The sequence below is a fragment of the Hydra viridissima genome, unplaced genomic scaffold, assembly GCF_058129835.1.
Source record: "Hydra viridissima isolate aposymbiotic clone 2 unplaced genomic scaffold, HvirCarnegie_v1 scaffold_10, whole genome shotgun sequence".
Taxonomy (NCBI): domain Eukaryota; kingdom Metazoa; phylum Cnidaria; class Hydrozoa; order Anthoathecata; family Hydridae; genus Hydra; species Hydra viridissima.
The window spans coordinates 8483254-8508905 of NW_028324309.1; the positions used below are offsets into that span (position 1 = coordinate 8483254).

The following is a 25652-nucleotide window of genomic DNA, read 5'->3' on the forward strand; positions in this document are numbered from 1 at the left end:
TGTGGTAGTTATTTCACGCCAATACTTAGTCCTGAATCCAAGCATCGAACTTTAAATTTCAAGGCATAGTTCGGTTTCGAGAAACATTTTTACCTGTTTGAGACTAAACTTCAAATTTGAATCATGGCTGGAAATTTAAAGTTCAATTTAGGGCTTAATAGTTTCTATATAATGTAGTTTATGGTTAAATTAGAAGATAGGCAAGACCAACAGTCCAACGACTTAGATCATTTTTAAAAATTTTAAACATCCATTTTGAAAAAGAAATATGAAGAGTAAAATTAAAATTCTTCGTGTAAAAGTTGCCCCATTTTTGTTGCTTTGCTACCGACAAAAACAAAATGGTGATTGAGTATTTCTTGAAAAGACAGTTTGCCGTCCTGAAGAAGAAAAAAATAACGAATTGGCATGCGCTCATTTGAGAAATTTTAAATGCAGATTCTAAAAGAAAAACCGAAACATTTACATTTAAATGAAAAATCTAGAAATAAAAAACCTTGTTATCATCAGCAAGATCCGTTAAATGCTTTGCTTCTAACTTAGCTTTATCGTATATTTCAGGAGTCATCCATTCCTTGACTTCATCCTGAATAGTAAAAAGTTACTATTATTCAATCATACGTTTACAAGTACCTCACTCATTTAAAATTTCTCAACTTCAAAGAAGACTTACTTGGTCCAGCTTTCCATCATTATTTCGATCATACTGCTCACGAAATTTTTTTTCATAATAAGCTCTCATACTTGGCATATGAATAGAAGCTGATATCAAAACAAAAACATAATTATTTTTAATTCCTTATTAAACTAACTACGTCACTTTTAAGGTTAATCCCTGTGAGTTGATATAATCAATGAGTTGATTTAATTGATTTAGTTAATAATGAGTTGATATAATTAATGAGCTGTTGAACTTTTTAGTGAAGCTGTTGACACTTTTCACCACATTACTCCCAGTCTTCTCGGAAGTTATTCTAATTGCATATACATAAATATACGAATTTATATCTAGTATAGATATGAGGTTGCACTTAAAGTATGCATATATTTTCTTTATAAGTATACACTTATCATTACTTAATTTACACAGCGGGATGGTCAAATGCATGATATTTTACATAGAAATAAATTTATGAGAAGTTGATAAAAAAGTACAACCTGGAAAATCTGTTAAAACTCACCGATGTATTCTTCGAGAGAAAGTTTACCATCTTTATCTACATCATATTCATTTATTTCTTCCTGCGAGAAATAGATGAAATTACTTGTTAATAATTTTTCTCTCCTAAATTCTCTAAATATGTTATAAGGTAAGGTTGCTAATATTGTACCGATGCCTATATTTTAACGTAACTCGTTATTTTTACAACCCATAAGAATTTTTTTAATTTATTTTTTTATCTCTGCTGAATGAAATTAAGGAGTCAACAGTTTTTTTTTTGTCATCCAACTGCATTAAGGCCAGTGTAACTTCTTGTTGGTTTGTTATTGGAGATTTCTTATTTTAGGGATTTATGGCTAGGCATATTTTACTAAAGAAAGTAGAAGATATGATTTGTTCAGTGTATTTATGTTGAAGCATAATTTATCTAAATTTGAAATAACTACCTAGAATTTAAAATACCTTACTATTAGTTAATAAACTTTTTAATTAACTGAATGTCAGATAAGTTGCGTAAATTGTACCTCAAGGCAGATCGTAAATTGTACCGACGCTTCCATTCTGACTACTAAAAAATGCCTGTAAAGTTTAACAAACTCCTTTTGAAATTCCAATTAAAGAAATATCCATACTTCAAATACGAACTTCACCACTTAAACAAAAAAAGGAAAATTCCAGTATTACTCTTGTATTGACAAGTAGTCCTTACAAAGATGCACTCTCTAGTTCAGTTTTACCAATATCAACTAAAAAGATAGATCAAAAAGGTTCAAGCATGCAAATACATCTCTTCATAGTGAAAGCTTGTTTTGTTACCTTGGTGAAGAAAATATAGAAAAGAATATGATAAAATGTCTTGCTTGTAAAGGCTGGTGTCATGTTGACTGTGCAGGTGTTAATCAAAAAAAAAAACAATATATCTTCGACTTTTGCCAAAAATAAAGTTTTTATGTATTTTATTTAACATTATTTAGTATAATTGTTTTTAAAAGAGATATAGTATATATTGTTTTACATTATTTAGTATAATTATCTTTGATACCTGCCTTACTCCTCTATTCTAATCCTAGCTAACCCATTGGTAAACATACTATTTAAATAAAAGTTGTACCATATTTGGTGATACCTGTTTTCGGCATTTTCCAGAAGAAAAAAAAATTCAAGTTGCATAGAGTTTATTAAATAAAAAACTTCATTTCATTATATTTTGGGCAGTTAGGTGTTATGTTATGTTATATCAGAATATTTCTAATTGCTGATTTCAAAAAACCATTCGTTTTAATCAGTTCTTTTAATCCCTTAAATCTAAAATCATAAAATATTTGCGAAGTTGTAAAGTATTTGAAATCAAGAAAGTGGTACAATATTGAATTAAAATGGTACAATTAAGGATCTAGTTTCCTTAATTGTACTCTTAGCGTTATTTGTTTAATTTGATTCTTCGAGACTTAGCGCTTTTTAAATTTTGAGTTTTTTTAACGTCTTTACAACAAACAATCCTTAAATTATGAAATACAATTGAAAATCCATGTTTTCTACTCAGTAGGTTGCCTACATTTTTTAATTTGGCCTTAGGGGGTACAATATCGGCAACCTTACCCTATATACTAAATATGTTATATATACTTAATATGTATATACAGTTAAATCTTTTTAATATATAAAACTTATTACCTGATAAATTTAATTTTCGCTATCATAGCAACATAAATAGCAACAAAGTAAAAAAAATTACCTTTGCAACTATATAAATCATATGAGCGTATTTTTTTGGAGATAGAAACATGGCATATTCTTCTTCGTTCAACTGTTCATCTTTATCTAAGTCCGCATGCTTCCATCGCAACATGTCACGAGCTATATATTCTGACAAATGCTCCTTCATAATAGCAGTAAGCGAATCATTTGCTGGATTAATGAATATATATATATATATATATATATATTTACATATATATATGTATGTATGTATGTATGTATGTATGTATGTATGTATGTATGTATGTATGTATGTATGTATGTATGTATGTATGTATGTATGTATGTATGTATGTATGTATGTATGTATGTATGTATGTATGTATGTATGTATGTATGTATGTATGTATGTATGTATGTATGTATGTATGTATGTATGTATGTATGTATGTATGTATGTATGTATGTATGTATGTATGTATGTATGTATGTATATATGTATGTATGCATATATATATGTATGTATGCATATATATATATATATATATATATATATATATATATATATATATATATATATATATATATATATATATATATATATATATATATATATATACATATACACACATATAGATTGGTGATCTTAGAAATAGCACACCCATAATACTTTCTTTTAACCATTTAACAGTCCATGCCGTAATATTACGCAAACTTAAAGTGGTTCTCAAATGTTCATGCCGTAATATTACGGTTTAATGCATCTCCTCATATTTTCTTTTTATTCATCTGTAATTATAAGTCTAATCGTCACAAAACTTATTACTGCATAATTACTGAACTTAAACATAAATATTAACATGTTGTATTGTTTAAATCGAAAATAGTAAAAACATTTTTCAATTTAATAGTTAAAAAATGGAGAATTTGAAAAAACACGGGGCATTAAGAGACCATTTCAAAAATAAACGCGGGACTTACAGCGATCGTTATTTAAAAAAATACCGGACTGTTAAAGGGATAATTACATTTTACAGTGTGTTTCTACGTATTTAGTTATAAGGGGATTTCTTATGATTTACAAGTTGGAATCGCCAAGAAAACTTTCAACCAATATGGATTGCCAAATTGTTAGGATGTCTAAAAAAGACTTTTTTAACTTCTAATGAAATAAAAACCAAAATTGAAGAACAGTATCTCGTTTTAAAACGAAATCAGCTAATGAATGTTTTTTGCATGTGTTTGGCATTAACTATTTTTTTACTTCAAACATAGATTTTTATTTTGATATAGATTATTTATTGAATATAAAAATATGTAAATTATGTTACTGTTATCTACAAACACAAAAATATATAACCTATTACATATAATTTTAACAGTAGTTATGTCTAAAGCTCATCAAATGAAAGATGCAAGTTCAAATGTTTATATAAAGTTGTATAATGAGGTGCATTCAAACGTTAAAGTTGCTCTCAAACGAAATCAATATGCAAGATTTGTAAGAATGCTAAGCAGTTAGAAAGAACATTATTATGTTTGAATATGTGTATAGTTTGTACAAATATTTTAATATAATTATAATTATTGTTACAACATATTTTGATTTTTCTCTGTGTTACAAAGTTAAAGATACTTCTTTGATCAGCATTAATGTTAAATATTTGTTTATTAGTAAATCCATGTGTTTAACAAAGATAACATATTTTTAGTAGATGGTTTTTTTTTACAAAGATGTTAGTAAATGCATGTGTTTTACGAAGATAAGATATTGGTAGTAAATATATGTCTACCTCATTCCTGTATTATAATTCTTATCTGCATTGTAATTGTATGTTGTTAAAATGTCCTAAAGTTATAATATATTATATAACTTCTTGTTTCTGTATAGTTTTTGTATTTTATGTTTTTATTATTTATTGTTTCATTATTATTTATTGACATTTATAATTATTTACTGAATGAAGCTTTTTTTAAATTGTTCTTTTTTTCAGTTATGTTCAAAGGGGCTTTTATTTTTTAAATCATTTGGCAGCTGTTAAAGAGGGAGAAGGTAACAATTATTTGGAAGTGTATTAATTATATATATTTGTAGCATTTTAATGGTAATTGGAATTCTTTTAGTATTTTAATAGTAAAGTTTTGAAGCTTGTTGTCTCTAATTATTGCAGTGAAATACTGATAATATTATTTGAAAATTTTCTGTATAGACCATGACTTGAAAAAATGAATGCAATATCAACAAATGAACCTATTGTTTCTTCACCATTTTTGTGCAGGTAATATATAAAAAAATTATTATGTTTTTATTTATGTGCATTTTACACTCACACAAATATATATAACATAATACTTATAATTTTAACACTAGTTATGGCAATGCCTAAAGCTCATCAAATGAAAGATACAAAATCAAAGATTATCAAATTAAAGATTATCAAAGACTATCAAATTGTATAACGAGGAGCATTCGAACGTTGTAGTTGCTCTCAAGCGAAGTAAAGATGCAAGATTCGTTAGGATGCCAAGCAGTTAGAAAAACATTATTATGTTTAGATATGTGTAAAATTTGTACGATTATTTTAACTTAATTATAATGATTATTATAAAAAATTTTGATTTTCTCTGTGTAATTGTTAAATTAAAGTTGGTTCATTAATCAGCATCAATTTTTAATTTTGTTTCTTAGCGTCAAATTTTATTTTAACTTGTTTGGACCTTTTGATAAACATTACAAAGAAATAGTTGCGCTATATTTAAATTAATAGTCGCACTTTATTTAAAGAAATAGCTGCGTTTTCTCTAAAGAAATAGTTCCACCTTAGTTAAAGAAATAGTTTACTAATTAAAGAATTAGTTTTAATTTGTTTGCAAAAACTTTACTATTGATTCAGAAGGTATGCACATCTTTTGAATCAAAAGCAATGATTTTGCAAACAAATTAAAGCTATTAATAGTAATATTTAACGAAATATTAAATATACGTTAATATAATAAGTATTACGTTGGGCCAACGTCAGAATGCGACGCTCGCCCAACGTCGAAATCAGATGTTGGGCCAACGTTAGCCCAACGGTTGGTTTGGACGTCGCGCCGACTACCAAATCGACGTTAAGCCAACGTCGGTTACCGACCATCGTCCAACCAATTTTTCGACGTTGGCCCAACGTATGTGTGCTAACTGGGTTCCAGCCTGATTGGAAAGTATATCTTAGACATTCTATGAAGCAAGAAAACAACCCATTGTATACTCTAAAAACGGTGAAGCATGGTGGGGGGTTACATTAAGGTTTAGGGAGCTATGTCCTGGTATGGAACCCACCCAGCTAGCACACATACATTGGGCCAACGTTGGCACAACGTCGGAAGCGTTGCTTTATTTTATCACTTAAATGATAACGTCGAACCAAAGTCGGGCCAACGTCAGAATACGACTGAATTTTTGCTTTTTTGAATTCGTTCAGTGTGTTACAGGTTTTAGTGTTAAATAAGTTTTTCGCCATTCTTAAAAAAATCCCGTTTTTAGTTAGCTGTTGGTTATGCAAAGAAGTTGTAAAGAAATTATTCTAAAACAAAGAGATTGAATCACGAGAAGAAGTGGTCGTTATAGAACTCGGAAAGGTTGAATCATGAGAAAATGTAGTCGTTAAAGAACTCAGAAAGGTTGAACCACGAGAAGAAGTGGTATTAAAAGAATCAAAAAAGATTGAATCACACGAAGAAGTGGTTGTGAAAAGAAATCCCCTTTGTTAGAATCCAGTTTGTTAGAGAGATACAGGTACTTTATTTCCATTTTTGTGTTTATTTAACTTTAAACTAGTAGTTTACTAATTATGTAGCTACATAATTTGTAAATAAACTTTTTCTATATTACATTAGAGATAGTAGAATTTTTTAATTTTGTATCAAGAACTTGAGTACCCTGTTTATTATCATGGCCTGAAGCTAGTTTGTGCTGCTTCACCAAATTCTCCTCAGAGCAGCACTGATTGCAGGAGAATCTACAAAATTGTGCTATAAAGCTTCTATTAGGCTATCATATCATGCATTAAGACTACATTTTATGCTCTTATATTTGTATTTTATTCAAAAGATATATGTTTCTTAATAAAAATTGAATTGATGAATCAATATTTGGACTAATCAATATTGATAGTAAATTTCTTAATGTTCTAAAAAAACTTTAAGTAATTTACTGTTTATATATTTATGATAGGATGTAAAATTTGTAAAAGATATAAAATGCTAGAATGTAATAATAGTAATAATAATAAATTTTTTGCTCTACACATACAATGTGGTGAGTCTAACATCTGTAGATGTTAAACTTTGACAGCTTTGGAAAAGTGTTCATTTTATTTTTCATTTTTTCATTATTTTTTTATATTTTTATTTTCTTTTGTTTGTTTTTGAAACGATCAAACTTGTTTTTGAAGACATTCACATTATCAGAGTTGATTATCTCTCCTGTTTAATTATTACAATTGTTAACTGTTAGGTTTGTGAAGACATTAAATCTTGTGGTAGAATGTGTGAACTGCTTTTGCATTTTCTGAGTATGACCTCTTTTTATTGCATATTTAATTATTTTAGGAGGGTGATTCCATTTAACTTTATCCATATTTTTACTTATTTTATAAAATAAAATTGAATTAAATCACCTCTTGCTCTTCTTATTTTTAAAGTAGTCAAGTTAAATTTTTTTTAAAATTTTGTTTTTTTGTATTAATAATAGTTTATAATATTAGGCTACTAATATTATACAATATAATTTAACTGATACTAATAGTTTAGATGGCTGCTTCATATGCAACAAACAGAAGAAGAGTGAGAGAGCAAGTTGATAAGATATATAAGAAATTTATGGTGAAAGTTATCAGAAAAGTAATGTTTCTACCTGCAGTATTTCTAATGATTGTGAAAATGTTTGTTATGATGACAATTCATATGAGATTGATATTGACAATGATGAAGATAATTTTCCTTTTCAAATTCTTAATAATCACTATGACGATGATCAGGATGAACGCTATTTCACATCAGACTCAAAAAATTAAAGTGATCTGGATAGCAATCCTGATGAAAAAGGTATTATCGCATCTTTAGCTGAGTGTTGTGTTAATTTAAAATTTCTTTGTTTCATTATTTACTGAATGAAACTTTTGTTAAAATTTTTTTTTTCAGTTTTGTCTAGTGAAGCATTTGTTTTGTAATTTGTCATTTGTTACCATATCCCTCTTTAACAGCTGTTAAAGAGGGATACGGTAATGTATTTTATATGCATTTGCAGCATTTTTTGGTGATTGGAATTCATATATTATTTGTATAAGAGAATTTTGAAGCATTTTACTTCTAGTTTTTGCAGTAAAATACTGATACTATTTTTCAATAATTATTTGTTTAGATGTGGCATTAAAAAATGAAAGTGAAATATCAACAAATGTACTAATTATTTTTAAAAAAATATTTTGTCGCCATGTTTATGCAGGTAATACATCAAAAATATTTTGTTTTTATTTACGGAAATTTTATTTGTATATAGTGCTTATATCTTACATATGTTTGTTATTAACTATTTTATTATTTAAATATAGATTTTGTATTTGATGTGTGTATGTGTGTGTATATATATATGTATATGTATATATATATATATATATATATATATATATATATATATATATATATATATATATATATATATATATATATATATATATATATTCATACATACATACATACATACATACATACATACATACATACATACATACATACATACATACATACATACATACATACATACATACATACATACATATATGCAGTGGCATAGGAAGATCATAAAAGTTGTGTGGGGGGGGGACTAAAACAAAAGTTAAGGGGGGGAAATCAAAATTTAAACGAAAAAAAAAAAAAAGATATTTTGATAATTTGAAGAGGTTACACCCCCTCTATTCTTACAAAAACAAAGCAATAATAAATTATTAGAAATCACTTTTAAAGACTTTTCAAAAATCCAATTAGCGATTAGTCCTCCCCTCTCCCTCCAGATTTCTGAAAAGTCTTTATTGACGAAACTTTGTGTAAAAAAGTTGAAACTGATAAGTGTTTGCTAATAATATATATAAACACAAAAATATATGAACACCTATAATTTTAGCAGTAGCTATGGCAATGCCTAAAGCTCATAAAACGAAAGATTTCTATCAAATTGTATAACGAGGAACATTCGAACTTTGTTGTAGTCTCAAGTGAAGTAAAGATGCAAGATTCGTAAGGATGCTTAGCAGTCGAGAAGAACGTTATTTTGTTTGAACATGTGTACAAATATTTTAACATAATTAAAATGTTTATTACAACAAATATTGATTTTCTCTTAGTAATTGTTTAATTTAAGTTGGTTCATTAATCAATGTTTTATTTTCGTTCATCAGCGTCAAATTTTATTCAAACTTATTTGGACATTACATTTTATTCAACATTACAAAGAAGAAGTTACGCTTTAACTAAAAAAACATTTACCCTTTAGTTGAAAAAAGTTACACTTTAGTCAAATTAATGGTTTTAATTTGATTGCAAAAACTTTGTTTTTGATTGAAAAGATAAGCACACCTTTTGAATCAAAATCAAAGTTTTTGCAAACAAGTAAAACTAATATTATTTGAATTATACGTTGGACCAACGTCAGAATGCGACGCTCGCCCAACGTCGATATCCGACGTTGGGCCAACGTTAACCCAACGGTTGGTTGCGACGTCGCGCCGACTATCAAATCCACGTTGGCTCGATGTCGGTTGCCGACCATCGGCCAACGAATTTTTCGACGTTGATCCAACGTTGGGCCAACGTCTATGTGCTATCTGGGAAGTGGTCCGCTGGTCTAAATTGATGAAAATTTTGATTAACACGAATAAAAAGATGTATTACAAAGCGTAATGGAGCTGTATCATGACCTACCTGTTACTTATATTGAAATGCAGACATACTGCAAGATCTATAAAATTTTGGCTTGAGGAAAACAAAATTAATCTTCTAGAATGGCTGCCCCAATGTCCTGATCTAAATCTGGTTGAACTTTTGAAATTATATTGGAGTGGCTTTACGAGATAAACAAACCTAATTTTAATGTGTTTCGGGGGAAGTTATTAAAGTCCGGAATGCCTCTTATGTCAAACTTTGTCAAAAGTTGTTTTACAATATGCCATCAAGATGTGCTGAAGTAATAAAGAATAAGGGCAACCCAAAATTACATTTGGGTTGCCCTTATTCTCTATTAATGTTAGTTTTAATATTTTGATGTAGACTTTTATACAGCACTAATTTTTGTTTGGTGTGCCATTCTTTGATCACAACTTTTCATTGTGAACTTTTGTAAACATGAATTTTTCAATAATTATATTTATACTTCAGTTAAAAGTGATTTTTTACTGATGAACAACCTCCGATTACATTTGATTTTTTTTATTTCCCTAATAAAGAAAGAAATTACTTTAACTCTTATGAAGAAAACGTTATATGTGCTATTTCTGTATCACTACTATATATATATATATATATATATATATATATATATATATATATATATATATATATATATATATATATATATATATATATATATATATATATATATATATATATATATATATATATACACTACCGACAAAAAGTTTGAGGCAGGCTAGGAATTTTTAGAAAAAGGCGAATAAACAAACATTTTCAAGTCTAATTTATAATTTAATTAATATGTTTACCAAAACTAAATATTACACATTTTCGATCAATAATTTCCAATTTTAACTTGCGTTTTCTAGTTGTACTCGTACCAGTTTTGATTTGTCAAAATAATTAGTTATTCAGTAAATAGCCCACTGTTAAGAAATAGTGTTATTAATACCTTTATTAGGGTGACAATTAATAAACTTTGTGTGTGGTATACTTTTTTGTAGTAAAAAGAAAAATAACTAGCACAGAATTTTGATATTTATAATTTGGCAAAAATTGTAAAAAAAGTGAAAAAATGGGTAAACGAATTAAACATTGCTGAAAGAGAAAGAATTCAAGTTTATCATGAAGAAGGTTATTCACAAGTCGAAATTTCAAAATAAATGAAAATTTCAAGGTTTTGCGTCCAAAGGACATTACAACGACACAAAGAAACTGGTAAGAATGCAATTAGAAAACGTACTGGAAGGCCTAAAAAAGCTAATAAATTACAAGGTAGAGAAATAAAAAAGATTTGTTTATCAAATAGAAGGTACACCGCCGAAAAAATTAGGTCTGTGTACAATTAATTTAATGACCTTAAAATTAGCACTTCCACTGTGAAGAATCGATTGAAGAAATTTGTCTTGCATGGGCGTGTAGCTGCTCGTAAACCATTATTAAGACCAATTAATAAGACAAAAAGGCTAAATTGTGCTAAAAATCATTAACATTGGTCAATTGAAGAATGGAAAAACGTCCTTTGGACAGATGAATTCAAGTTTGAAGTTTTTGGTTCAAAACGTCGTGTTTTCGTGCGAAGATTTGCAGGGGAAAGGTATTCGGAAGAATGTTTAATACTCACTGTGAAACATGGGGGTGGATCTGTGGTTGTTTGGGGATGTTTTGGTGGGAGGAATATTAGAAACCAACACAAAATTGAAAGAATTATGACAAAAGAGGTGTACAAAGACATTTTAGAACATCAAATGCTGTCTTCTGGTGAAAGGTTATTTTCCGATTAGTATGTTTTTATGCACGATAATGACCCAAAACATACTAGCAAAATCTGCAAAACTTATTTAGCACATCTTCAAAGCCAGGAAATATTAAAAATAATGGAATGGCCACCACAATCACTAGATCTTAATCCGATCGAGTTGTTGTGGGAAGAACTTAATAGGAATGTGCGAGAAGAACAGCCATCTTCTGTGAAAGACCTTTGGCACATATTGCAAGTAAAATGGGACGCAATACACCCTGAAAAACTGTCTAAATCGATTTATCGTATGCCAAGTATCTGTACAGTTGTAATACAGAATAAAGGTGGTTACTTTGACAAATCAAAAATATAATTAAAACGCTAGTTAAAATTAGAAACTATTGATCAAAAATATATGATAATATTTAGTTTTTGTAAATATATTAACTAAATTGTAAATTAGACTTCAAAAAGTTTGTTTATTCACTTGTTTCTAAAAATTCCGAGCTTGCCTCAAACTTTTTGTCGGTAGTGTATATATATTACTAGACATTTTTTTTGTTATACTATTACGAAACATATATATATATATATATATATATATATATATGAAAAATTATACTCTTTATACACCAATAGTATATTCTTAAATACTACCAATCTATACTACCATTATTGTTGATACGATTTTTTCCCCACTGATATTCGTCCCAGTCAATTTTATGATTAAAATTAAGGTCAACTTCATGAAACACTGCGTCGTTTAATGGAATATCTAGAAGAGACTCGTATTTATCACGAACCCAAATCTCTAGTTCTGCATTAGTGATGTATTGGTCCTTGTTAAGATCTATATGTGGTAATAGAAGCCTACGACAAAATATTTTACACAAGTTATTATTACAAAATGTGTAAGTTTAACGCATTTTAAGCTGCACAGAATTTACTTTTACTAAATAAAATTAATAACTTATATTAAAGATTTAAAAACAATTTTTGCTCTATACACTAATTTGTAGATTGCAGTTCTAATGGTGACATTTGTTTTGATTTCTGGTTGCTATGAAAACCTATAAAGCTTAGGTAAATAGGTTTTAAATAGCATTTTTCATGTTTTTTAGTCCACCGGCTAATAACAACTAGAAATTTAGGTAATTATTGTTTTCGTAATAATAAAAAAACAAAAAATAAGACAAAAAAGCACTGACTATTGAAAATTACAATAACAATTCATAAAACAACGTTGTTGTGTGGAGGTGACTGCCGGAGTCATTGCAAAACATTTAAAGGAAATGTTTTATGATTTGCTCGGCATTATGTTCATTTACGCAGTGATGAAATAAAAAGGGCACTGGAAACATGGACTCTTTTGATCAGATCAGAGTCATTGCAAAACATTTAAAGGAAATTTTTTATGATTTGCTCGGCATTATGTTCATTTACGCAGTGATGAAATAAAAAGGGCACTGGAAACATGGACTCTTTTGATCAGATCAGTATTTGTTGTTCTTCTTTCGGCGAAAAATTTAGCAATATTCTTAAAGTCTTTATTTCTTGCCTTGTGAGCTTCTTCAGACATAAATCCGATGGGTAATGTTTCTCATTGAATTATGTCATGTCCATAAATTGTTATTTGAGTGTATAAAAAAGTATGTAATTATTTTAAGGTTAAAGAAAACTGTAAAAGAAGTAAAGAATATGGGAAAAGGTAATTAAAACTTATCTTAGAGTGCTCGCACCACTGACTTGTGATCTTTTCAGATATACAAACCATTACATCACAGCTTTATAAATGCTATTGTAAAAATACAATGGTAACAACAGGGTAATGAGTCCTGAAGTTTCCACTATCACAACATTTGTTAATTTAAGGGTTAAATTTTTTGGAATTTATTAATGGTCTTTTGGCTGCAGTGTGTGCTTTAAGCAGTATTGATATAAAAAGTTTTAGGATGATTTAAAGCGAGAAATTTCCTCACTATAAGTTGTAATGCAGTGGCATATACAATTTCATATGCTGATTTGTGACAGGTTATTAGTCTTTTAAGTATTTTTTGAAATGTAATTAGTATTGATATATTTCAATTGCTTTGCAAACACAAAGGGTTTACAGTATATTTATATATTATACAGATTCTGTGCGTGCAAATCCCATTATAAAGGAACCCAAAAACGCTGACATTGAGTCAGCAATAAAAACATGACTGCGTGTTTCATCTGATAGAGGTGGAGGTCGTAAAAGGCGAGAGGAGACCAAGAAAGAGTTTCCTGGGATAAATGTAGAAGATTTTTTTAGCAATAGTTATAAAGCTTCGATTAAATTCCAATTTTTTATGTTTGAGGCGTTTTATTTTTGATTATTCTTCTAAAGATGCAAATGCGTGCAAAAGCTACAACAAATGAAGCAAAAAATGTATAATACGAACTATCTAAAAATAGCACAATTTTATATATAGCTATTCACGAAAGTTTAAACGATTGCAGAATTTTCAGATCTAATCTTCGGTTTTTCTTGAATAAAAATCTAACGGAAATAGATATCAAAATAATTTTTTTTCCATTTTGGTATATAGGTTATTTGTTAATAGAATAAAAAAAGTAGGTTTCAACTCAACACTGCTTACTCAGAAATTTCATTAAAAGGTAGGTGATACAAATTAAGAGGTGTCACAAAAGTTTAAACGATTTTATTTAGGATCTATTATTTGCTATTTAATTGATGCGAAATTTTTTTTTATTTTTAAATAAAGTTAAAATGAGTAGTTTTACAATTAAAAAACTCATCACAACATCATCAGGCAGCTTTTAATTCATTAAAAATCAACTTGAAATATTGTAAATTTCAAATTAATTGAAATTGCGTGCAAATGGGTCGAAAATCAGTTTCTAGTGACATCTAATGGCAAGTTATTGGTATGGCGAGGACAAAAAATCACACAAACGTTCAAATAGGCAAAATACTTCACGTTTCTGAATATTGCGTTAGAAAAACCATCAAAACCTGGGAACTTACCAAGGACGTCTCCGACATGCCGCGTACTGGGAGACCATCCAAACTCAGCAACCGTGACAAAAATGGTATATTCAGAATGAGCAGAGAAAACCCCAGACTCAACTACAAAAAGCTAGCACAAATCTTCAACGACTCAAAAAATAATGCAAAAGTTAGCAAAGAGCTCGTGAGACGAACACTGTTGGACAAAGGTATTGGAACGTACATAGCTGCTAGAAAACCTATTCTTTCAATTGTGGTCCAAAGAAAGGCTGGACTGGTCTGTAGAACAGTGGGCAAAAGTTATTTGGAGTGATGAAGCTAACTTTCAAGTTGTAAACCGCAAGGGAAGAATCTATGTCAAAAGATTTGCAACTGAGAAATATTCAGACAGGTTTTTGGAACATCGTCGACAAGGCGGTGGAGGTTCGGTTGGCGTCTGGGGATGTTTTTCTCACAAAGGTATAGGCTTCTGTGAGCTGTACGAAGTCCGAATTAATCAATACACCTACAAGAACACATTGGAAACGTGTTTAGTTCCATCAATCAGACACTTGTATGGCAGAAGCAAGCAATTCATCTTTCAACAAGACGGGGCTTTAGCTCACACAGCTCACTCAATCAAAGAATACTTTTTGAAAAAAAAGTTCAATGTGATGCCCTGGTGCCCTAGATCACCAGATCTCAACCCAATTGAAAATATTTGGTCTTGGATCGACAATCAACTGACATACCATGAAATTCAATCATCTCAGCATTTAAAGCAACTTTTGAATGAGTACTGGCTGAAGGTACCTCGCATGATTTGCATGAAATTAGTTGAATCAATGCATAAACGAGTTTATCTTTGCTATAAAAACAAAGGAGGACACTTTAAATATTAATTTTGCTTTTTTTTTCATTTTTTGTTCGAATGTTGCAATTCGTTTAAACTTTTGTGCTTCTTACTTTTCCTATATGATTTTTTGTAATTGTTTTTTTCAAACTAAATATTAAAATTTTTATAACATGTTCATATTCATTTTAAAGCTAATTACTTTTTCTTTAACAAACAAAAAAAATTAAGTCGATATCATTTTACAGTTTTTTTTTATTAAACAAAAACCAAACATACTTGATAAAAATTCTGCAATCGTTTAAACTTTCGTGAATAGCTGTATATATATATATATAAAAGTTTGCTAATTTTAGATATTATGTTTGAATGTATTTTTACTAACTTTTAAATTAAAAATAAATATAAGTGTGCGTGCTTTTAAAGAAATAATTAATATCACAGAATTCTTTTTAAAGTTTGTGATCGCTTAAATAATATAATATAGCTTTTTAATTTAAATTTCATTTATTTTTACTTAAAGTTTATATAATAAACTTTTTTTGTCATATCTCTAGTTTAAAAAAGTAATACATAAATGACAAAAATATAAGTAAATAATAATCCTGTAAACCTACAATATAAAATGTATTGTATATATTAAATGTATTGTATAGTTAGAATTATTTATTGTAATAATTGATATTGTTGTTATTTTCTTATTTGATTGAGTCTATATCAAATATACCTTTATTGGTATACCTTTCTATAGAATATATTTTATACATGTCATATACAGTGGTTTTCATAAATTTAGACGCACTCATATTTGAGAATAGAAATTTTTAGTTTTTTGACGATAAAACAATAACGAAAAAAGATTTTGGTTTAGTTTTTTTTCTATTTATTAGATAAATACATATAGAATACAAAATTTTAAAAAAATTGACAAAAAAAATACAAATACTAAGTAATAATTAGGTACAACTACATGGTATTAAAAAAATAAGACAAAAAAAATTGTTCATAAATTTAAACGCACGATAGATTAGGAGGCGTAATTTATGAACCAATCAATATTTTGTGCATCCGCCTTTTGCTTTAATACAACTATGAACTCTTCTAGGCATAGACTCAACAAGATTTTTGCACATCGCTTCTGGGACCTTTACCAGGTCTCCTTAAGGATGTCCTTCAGCTGGCCAAGTGTGGAAATTTGAACCTTTGCCAATTCACGGTAAATCCAAGCCCAAATGTTTTCAATTGGGTTCAAATCAGGTGAGTAAGGAGGCCACGGTATTGTCTTGATATTATTGTCGTTGAACCACTCCTTTGTATAGTATGCAGTATGTGCAGTAGCGCCATCTTGTTGAAGTTTCCATGGTTTATAATTGAGCATAAGCAGGTCAAATGATGGAGTTAGGTTGTTTTCCAGTACATCTACGTATATTCTGGAGTTGATTCTTCCGGTGTATGTTTGGCACATACCAACACCTTTGTAATTGAAGCATGACCAGATTCCTATCGAGCCTTCTCCACTTTGTACAGTCGGTCTAATGTACCTGGAGTAATACTTTTCGTGAGCCATTCTTTTGACTGTTATGTTAGATTTGCGATTGATAAGCTCAAAGTTACTCTCATCACTCCAATACCTTCTTTCACGACACCATTTTAGTCTCCTTTGTTTATCATATGGATGCAAAAGCGGTTTCTTCAAAGCAGAGTAGACTCCAATCTTGTATTTGATAAGTATTCGACGGACTGTGCTTTTAGAAATAGATGTATTTCGCGTTGTATTGAATTCTGTGTTCAATTCTTTGTAACTTATTCTTGGATTAGCTCTGACAGCTCTAAAAAGGGCACTATCGTCCTTTCTGGTGGTTGACAAGGGTCTACCTGGCCTCGTTTTCTCGCTGGCACCACGAGTGTGAAGAAAGTTTTGCTTCGTTGTCCGAACGCATTTCTCAGAAACTCCAATTAACCTGGCGATTTCTCTATTACTTTTGGTTCCTTCTTTGATGTGAGCAATAATTTGTCATCTTTCACCTTGAGTGATACGTCTTTTTAGTGCAAAACTAACTAAACTTTTGATTATTTATTAAATAATGATTAACTAATTCCAGGTAACTCATATTTATATAAGGTTTTTTGACAAAATCAATTAATTTAGGCCTTTTAATGAGAAATATGGGAAAAAAACTACTAATTAACAATCAATTAACAAGATATAAGACTTTTTTGATTGTGCGTCTAAATTTATGAATAAAATAAAATCAAGCTTATCAATTAACTTTTTTGTGTTAATTGGTATAGAATGAGTAATAAACATCCTGTAAAAAAAATGAAGGTACTCTATAATAGTTTCACTTCCTCTACTAATTTAAAATTGTATATCTGGGCATCTTATGGAATTATTTTTATTTTAAGCATTTTCTTACATATATGTAAAAAAAAATGAGTGCGTCTAAATTTATGAAAACCACTATATAACTTAAATGTATTTTTTCTGGGCAGTTCCTGATTGGCTATTCATCAGCTTAATCATCATAATAAGGTAAATTGCCAATGTGATTTTTACGCTTTTGTTTACGTCCTAACGATGAGCAGCCACTCGTCAAAAAATAGATCAAAAATGTATCTGTAACCGTTTAAATGCGGACGTCGCACTATGCATCGCTTAGCGGAAATAGGATTTTGTACATAATTTTTAGTGATTTTTCATATTTAAACTTTTTAAGTTTTTTTTTTTGCATTCAGTTTTTAATTCCCTATAAAAAAAAATTATTTTTAGTTTTTTTAAACTTTTGACATCTGAAGGGTTTTTTTAAGGTTTTAAAAAACTCGCATTTTTGTTAAAATCCTTTCAAAGTATATGATAAGAGTTAAATTTCTATATTATTTTCATGTGAAATTAAAATAATAATGTATTTAATTGAATGTAAAACAAGAAATGGAAAAAAAAGGTTTTTCAATAGCATTTTTTTGCTGATTTTTTGATTTCTTAAAAATTGATTGATTTAAGCATGTGGTCAGAGAGGTCGCCTCGTTTTTTTTGAATAAAATATAGCTACTGCGAATCGACTTTACTGCCATGGAAAAAAATTGAGGCGACCTCTGTGACCTCATGCTTAAAAATCATTTTTACTACTGTGAGTTTTCTTCAAATACCGACTAAATTCTGTGAGGTAAATGAAAATTCCGTAGTTCAATAACATACGGTAAGTTTTTATTTGATTCAGTTTTACCTTGCGATGGTTTTTTTAAATTATCAAAATTCACTCTTCGTCAACTTTTAACACATACATTTTCAGAGCAGGTGAAATATTCAGAAACTGAAGTAAAATCTAGTCTCTTCAATATGATCAAACATTCAGTTTCTAGAGAGTTTGAGTATCTTTTAGAGGATGAAGATAATTCTATTAAAGTTTTAGCACAGGAGGAACGTGATAACATATATATTATTTGCAAAGTCGGAGGTGATGTTCAGAGTGACCAATCTGAGTTTCAGAATGCAGAAACTATGAAGAGAGGTTTGGATGAATATATTGTGAATATTTAAGTGTTTTTACTGTTGGAGAGTCGAAGTAGAAAAAAGATACTATGGAAAAATTGTAATCCAAATAGTCCAGATGCAACCCATCATCTTATGTTTTGTTTTTTCAAAAAGACTGCTAGTTTTATTCAAGAGAAGTTTGAACATTTACAAAACAAAATTTTGTCTTTAGAGAATAAGTTTACACTTCATGACAATACTTTTGTTATAATTTCAAGTTTGTCAACTATTTATACCACAATGAATGATGGTAAAACACTTAATGCTGTAGTATCAAAAATGCTTTATAAAAATATAGCATCTCAATGCTGTCATGTATGCCAAGCAAGTCCTAAGGAGTTAAATTTGGAAATCATTTGGAATAAAGATAAAAATGTAGACAAGAATATATTGAAATTTGGAATTTGTAGTCTTCATTTGTGGTTATGCAGCATGGAGTGGGTTTTTTTTTTAATATTGCTTGCAAACTTCCAGCAGTGAAACAAGGAAGAAAAATTCCAGCAAAAAATAGCCAAGAATTTATTGAAAACAAAAAAAATTTCAGCACTTATTCAAAATACAATTAAAAACAAGGGTATCTTTTGTCAGGAAGGAAAGTGTTACATCAACACTGGAAATGTTGCATAAAAATTCTTTAATAATCCATCTGTGACTGGAAGAATTTTAAATTTGAATACCACTATGATCAAACTATTTAGGGACTTGCTCATTGATATGAATAGTACAACCGCAAGAGTGAAAATTTTCAAGCAGAAATCTGAACGTCTGTTTGGTCTCATTTCTGATGATCAGTTTTTAAAAACCATTCCAATGTCACAGTCTTTGCATAGAATGGTCGTTCATGGTGTTTCTTTTATTAAATATTTTAAGTATTCAGTAGGTTCTTTGTCTGAGAGTGCCATTGAAGGCAGGAACAAAGCCAACAAAACTGCACGAGTAGGTCATGCATGTTTAACTTCTTTTGCTGAAAATACTAGGGATACAGCTAAATATTTATTTATGACATCTGACATGTACCTATACTGTGAGAAGAACAAAATGCAAGAGGTATAAAGCTATACTGCAAAACGATTAAGCTGATAACTGTTCTTAAGGTAAATATTGGAGAAAGCTATGTGTATCTTTAAATTTAAATACTTAATGTTATTGTTTAATTTTATTAATGATACATTTTAGGTGCTGGTGGTAGCCAATCTAATATTTCTGAAATCTTTTCACATAATCAACACAGTATGTTTTTTTTATGCTCAAAAAAAAAAAACAAACAACTAATTGTTAGAAAAGTTGAAACATAAGAATCCCAAACTTTTATGTTTGAGGAAAAATTGCATCAATTGGCCTCAAATTGACTCAATTTTGACATATTTTTGTTTTCCTCAAAGATGTGTTTAAAGTCCTATTTCTACTTAGTGATGCATGGTGCAGTTCTTAAAGGCTTGTTGTAAATATTAAATGTTGCTCCACATAAGGATTGCTGAGACATGTTTAGAATGAAAATTTTAATTATATTTCAATTGTATCTATTTATTACAGTGAATACAGTTTTTTCTTGGATGTATAATTGTTAGAATTAGAATTTGATAGATAATTTCTATAATAAATAGTGTTTATCTTAAACTATACTATTTATTACAATAACAAAACTTTTTAAAACTTTAATGTTTGTTGTTAAATAGTTTTAGGAAGTCAAAGAGTAATGGTTCGTATTAAGAAAAGAAATCAAGGAAGCATCATTAAACCATGCAGCTATAATTGATAAGCAACTTTTAAAAAACGGCTATTCTCATAGCCACATATTGTTAAAAACCTATTTTAGCATCAGAACCTTTAATCTGCATTTGAGGGGGATGGAACCTCTGGAGTATTTATTTTACTTTTATTTATAATAAAATACTTATGCTATTTCCTTTTTTATTTAACATGAAAATATAAGTTGGAGACTAAAAATGCCTGTAACCCCTAAAAAAGATAAACTGATATATCCGACTTAGAGTTTCAAATATCAAAAACTATCGGTTTTATATCTTTTTAATCAAAAATCGAATTAGTCCGGATAAACCAACTAAAAAACCGGAATGAAACCGGTTTTAAAAAAGACCGGACTTTTTCTTATAAATATATGTATAAACGAACAATATCTCATAATTGATGCTTTGTTAAAAAAATTACTTTAAAATGTTAAACAGTTCTCTAGTTATAAGGCTATTTCCTTTTTTTCTATCAGCGCGACGCATAGTGCGTCGCGCCGATATCGGGTCGATGCTAGTGTGATATCTGGGCATCTTATGGAAATTATTTATATATAATTATAATTTTTTTTTTTTTTTTTTTTGCAATTTTCAAATGCATCGAGTCAACGTAACTCGAAGGGATTTAACATAAATTAACTAGCAATTAGTTTTCATATTTCAAAGAAAATTAAACTTAAAATTTTATAGAGACAACTAAAATTTGCTGGCCCACAGTGAGCTGGGTAAAAAAATGGCGAGGGAAGATAGTGGTAGAAGATCTTTTTTTTTTTTTTTTTTTTTGTAGTTTTTGTAAAAGCTAATATTTCTTGAAGCCGGTCAGAATTTCAAAAGAACAAATTTACGTATTGAAATTCACGAATTTTTTTTTATCAACAATGTTAAAAAGTTTTCCAACTTTAAGCACAAGTTCACTAAAACAAAATTCTTTTTAAAATCAATCTAAAAATTAAACTTTTAAATGAAGTGGTTTACCTTAACCTTCGTTTTGCTTCCTCTTGAGAAAGATCATCATAATCTTCCTTAAATATTCCAAGAAAAGCCTGGTGGTCATTTTCCCTATCATATGCTTTAATTACATCAACACAGAAAAACGAAAAGAGGATAAATTTATGATAAATAAATTTTTGCTGCAATGTGAAGCTTAAAACTGTTACCATTGTCAAAATTAAAACTTTCGACCATAAAACTTCTTTAAAAAATAATGACTCAAAGTGTTCGTATTTATTGTTTATAGACCTTCTAAAGACCAGCTGATAAAATACCTTCAATTTCATTATTCCTGAGCATACAAAGATCAACCTCGTTCTCAGGGTATTAAAATTTTGCCCATACGTTTGGAACGAAATTTGTACAAAGGAAGAATAACCAAACAAAAGAAGATAAGGAAAAGTTTACTTAACAATTTCTACTTTATAGGTTAAAATTTTGATATCATAGCCTAACCAAAAAAAGTATCCTTACTGATGCTAAATGCAACGATTTGAAGAAAATTGTAAGTCTTTAACTGAGGACGGTTTTTTTAAAAAAAGAATTGGATTTTTTTAAGGTACCTCAATTCAGTACAGAGGAAAATTGAATAAGGATAAGGCTGATAAGTTTCATCATCACAAGTTTAGTTTTTAGCACTAAAGCCTTCACTTTTTCTTATTGCTTTCATTTCTGCTTACGTTTAAAAATTCTAACAGTATGCTAGCCCCTCAATATTTTATGAGTAGAAATTTAAGTTAAAAAATAAACCGGTTTCTGAAGCGGAACCACTCCTATTGCTCCGTATACCGTGCTTTTGTTCGGGATTGCATCCTCAAAAGGAGATCCTCAATTGGAGATCGCATTTCGAGTAAAGCAAACAATCAAAGGAGAACAGGGGGTGTTAAAGCAGTTGGGTAAATGTAGAAAAAATTGATATGGAATATTTAGAAATTTTATTTTAGTGAAAAAAAAAAAAAAAAAACTGAAAAAATATCAGACTTGACCAGTAATTTTTAGAACTGTAGTAAAAAAAACAAAAAATACACATAAAACAAAATTGGTTTAGAAATTGAAATATTTTACAATTCTTCGTACAAAAAAAAGAAGGAAACTTGCGTTTACACTGATGTACGACTTGTCATCACGCGCATAATTCCACCTAAACCACTAACAGCAAACACCTAAAGAAACAAGAAGCAGTCTATATTTTAAAATCTGCAACAAAAAATGTGAGAATAGCCAAAAGAATGCTGAAAGGAAAACAATGAACTTAACCTTTTCATGCCAGTTAAGCAAAACTCCACATAAATTATCAGTAGGTTCATTGAATCCCCGGTAGATGTATTTGAGTAAGGTATCAACCTGGGCCTGTGATAACTGCTGCACAATGCTATCAATCTCGGTAGTTTTGGATTGAGAAAGAACACGAACCATCAGCTGAAACACGCGGGCCTAAATTTCGTATTAAACTGTTAACATAAAAAATGCAAAAATTGCAATTAATTTAACAATAGTTTTTAACTTGTTTAGCGTTTGAACAAATTATCTAATTTTAAACAAACTGCAAAACCTTATGACAATAAAAATCATTTGGGCTGTATTTTGCTGTTTAATATTCAAAAAGCATTTTTTTTGGAACTTAGCTACTTCAACTGGGGAGGATCTAAGACAAATTTGTTACAATTTTAAAGTAAACTTTAAAAAATAAAAATATTGAAATAAAAATGTTATCAGAGAAATTGTTAATTTTTTAAAAAAATCAAAATAAGATAAATTTTCATTGTTCATATAATGCTTAAAATTGTCAAAAAATTGTAAGAAAAAATGAAAGTCATAAAGTAGATAATAAAAATCTAAAATGTAAGATGTTTATTTTAAATAACTGCTTGGTAGTTTCTCTTAATTCAATGATTTTATTTTATCAAATAAAGTTATTCTAACCTTTTCTGATGTACCAGCATTAAATGGAGGTTGCTCAAGTAACAATTTTAATGCTTCTGCAGTTTTTTTTCTTTAACAATGAAATCAAGGTAAATTGTTTCACATAAAAATCAGAATATTATCTCATAAAAATCTGAATATTATCTCACAAAAATCAGAATATTATCTCATGAAAATCAGAATATTATCTCACAAAAATCTGAGTTTTATCTCACAACAACCTAGGATTATCTTACAATAACCTAAATGCAATCTCAAAATAATCTGCATACTCTCTCTATAGTTTGTCTATTCACTAAAAAATGAATTAATTAAAACATAACAACATTAAATAATTTTAACTAAGGCTAAATTGTGAATAAAACATTTCAGAAACCCTTAGCTTTAACAAAAAAATGTGAAATCCTGTAAATTCTTTTACTAAAGCAACACTATGTTCAGAAGAATGATGTCTCAATGAGTCTTGCAACAACTTGCAGTTATTTCATTAATTTGATATTTTACTTTGATCAAGTATTATAAAGGTCAAAAGAAACATTTAAATAGTCTAAATTTTAAACATTTTATAAAAATTCTTTTTGATCCTTTGAGCTTATTGACTTTGACAGAACTAAATGATATTCTAGGTAAGTTAGTTAAAATATGCATTCTCAAAAAATGATATTCTAGGTAAGTTAGTTAAAACATGCATTCTCAAAAAGGTATACATCTCCGATGGAAGCTCTTCAATACATAAAATCATTTTTTATGATTTAAAGCTAATGGATTGAAAGCAAAATATTTGGGAGAGATGAAGCAAATATTGCTCTAAAACTGACAGATAATACTTCAAAGATTACAAGATTTATCACCAAGTTGTATGATATTTCAATTAACAGAGGAATAGATAAAAGATTGGGTTGCATTTGATCACTTTACAAATAACAAAAAATTTGATCACTTTATAAACAGCAAGTTTAATTTTGGAAGCAATTACATAATAAACCTTTTAAAAGTATACTGATATACTATTTTAAATTTAGATGATTATGAATTTTGTTTATATATAAACAGAATCTAATCACAATATAATCAATTTTCAAAATTAGAATAAACACAGAATAAATTAAATGAAAAAGATACGCATTTAGTAAGTTTTGTATTTCATTTTCATCTGGGCCACTTATTGACTGCACATCATTTGCATCATCTTGATATCTTTCTTCATCCAATTCATCAACATCGACTGCACGGAAATTTGTTGATTGAGATGATTTAGACATTTTAGAAGAACTAAGAAAACTAAAATGCAAAAGTTTAATGTTTATTTGAAAATTAAAAGGATTTAATAAAAATTAAATGTGTGTGTTTATGTATATACACACATATACATATGTATGTGTGTGTGTGTGTCTGTGTGTGTGTATATGTATAATTATAACTATATATATAAAATATAAACATAACTAATATATATTCAATAAATATATGTAAACATAGCTAAAAGATAAAAAATTTAATATCACTGCGAAATAATAAAAGTTAATTTACTAATATTAATTTATTGACAAAAAATAGGAGCTCAAACAAATAATAAATTGATAGTATACAGAAGAAAAATGTCTTATATCAAAGAATTAACACTATATTCATTTTATATTAATACAAATTTCCTTAATCTCAATTCTTTTATACTGACATACTTGATGACTAAAACTAGTATTCACCAAAGTTTGTTTTCTTGTAATTAAAAATACATAGATTCATATACTCTTTCTCTTTTTTTCCTTTTATTCTTTTTTGCAGAATATTTAATATACACAATTGTATACATTAAAATATAGATTGAGTACAGGCCTAGATTTCTGCAAAACCAATCTTATCCATTTTGAACTTAAAGTTAAAAATTTTACTTTTCTTTTTTCTTAAATTTAAAATTTATTTCAGTGATTATTATCCTTTTAGTATATTTTTGGAATAATCTTCAGTCTTTTTTACACACACAAAAATAGAATGACAAATGATTTTTAAACAATGATTCCTTAAGCTTGTTTTTCTACCCATATTTCTTAACATAAAAGAATTTTAATTTTTATTTGTTGCA

General features: G+C 28.5%; 2 protein-coding genes, 2 long non-coding RNA genes and 1 pseudogene across 6 annotated transcripts; 3 read left to right on the top strand and 2 right to left on the bottom strand.

The window, feature by feature from the left end:
- Window positions 1–212: 212 nt before the first annotated feature.
- Window positions 213–21884, bottom strand: LOC145181702 (calumenin-A-like). The gene is made up of 7 exons (XM_090099496.1): window positions 21632–21884; window positions 12220–12419; window positions 2898–3070; window positions 1182–1242; window positions 674–762; window positions 497–586; window positions 213–380 (listed from the first exon to the last, which is right to left on the bottom strand). Exons 1-7 carry the CDS (start codon window positions 21814–21816, stop codon window positions 282–284), a joined length of 897 nt encoding a protein of 298 aa, XP_089955622.1. The 5' UTR covers window positions 21817–21884; the 3' UTR covers window positions 213–281.
- On the top strand, window positions 3855–5459 carry LOC149882996 (uncharacterized). 2 transcript variants are annotated; one of them, XR_016456529.1, is made up of 4 exons: window positions 3855–4361; window positions 4855–4913; window positions 5071–5139; window positions 5232–5459. It is a non-coding gene; the product is annotated as an uncharacterized LOC149882996 (long non-coding RNA). The 2 variants fall into 2 exon arrangements; XR_016456528.1 differs by having other exon boundaries at window positions 3855–4913; window positions 5232–5458.
- Window positions 7654–9226, top strand: LOC149882997 (uncharacterized; annotated as a pseudogene). The gene is made up of 3 exons (XR_016444561.1): window positions 7654–7948; window positions 8265–8348; window positions 9024–9226. The product of XR_016444561.1 is annotated as an uncharacterized LOC149882997 (transcript).
- On the top strand, window positions 18588–20173 carry LOC149882998 (uncharacterized). Its single transcript, XR_016456435.1, has 2 exons — window positions 18588–20002; window positions 20085–20173. It is a non-coding gene; the product is annotated as an uncharacterized LOC149882998 (long non-coding RNA).
- A 735-nt stretch (window positions 21885–22619) lies between the features above and the next one.
- LOC145181649 (actin-related protein 2/3 complex subunit 5-A-like) lies at window positions 22620–24893 on the bottom strand. Its single transcript, XM_090099497.1, has 4 exons — window positions 24692–24893; window positions 23570–23639; window positions 22904–23080; window positions 22620–22809 (listed from the first exon to the last, which is right to left on the bottom strand). The coding sequence occupies exons 1-4, from the start codon at window positions 24829–24831 to the stop codon at window positions 22747–22749; spliced, it is 450 nt and encodes a 149-aa protein (XP_089955623.1). The 5' UTR covers window positions 24832–24893; the 3' UTR covers window positions 22620–22746.
- Between the last annotated feature and the right edge of the window lie 759 nt (window positions 24894–25652).

Bases quoted from the DNA above. Each gene is read 5' to 3' on its own strand.
- LOC145181649 (XM_090099497.1), bottom strand. From the start codon at position 24,831: ATGTCTAAATCATCTCAATCAACAAATTTCCGTGCAGTCGATGTTGAT. The intron at 23,640-24,691 runs GTATCTTTTTCA...TCATTGTTAAAG, and splicing joins ATACAAAACTTACTAAATGC to AAAAAAAACTGCAGAAGCAT. The intron at 22,810-22,903 runs GTTAAGTTCATT...TTGTTTCTTTAG, and splicing joins TGCTTAACTGGCATGAAAAG to GTGTTTGCTGTTAGTGGTTT.
- LOC145181702 (XM_090099496.1), bottom strand. From the start codon at position 21,816: ATGGTAACAGTTTTAAGCTTCACATTGCAGCAAAAATTTATTTATCAT. The intron at 12,420-21,631 runs GTAAACCACTTC...ATTTTGTCGTAG, and splicing joins GAAGCAAAACGAAGGTTAAG to GCTTCTATTACCACATATAG. The intron at 381-496 runs GTTTTTTATTTC...TTTCTTCTTCAG, and splicing joins ATCTTGCTGATGATAACAAG to GACGGCAAACTGTCTTTTCA.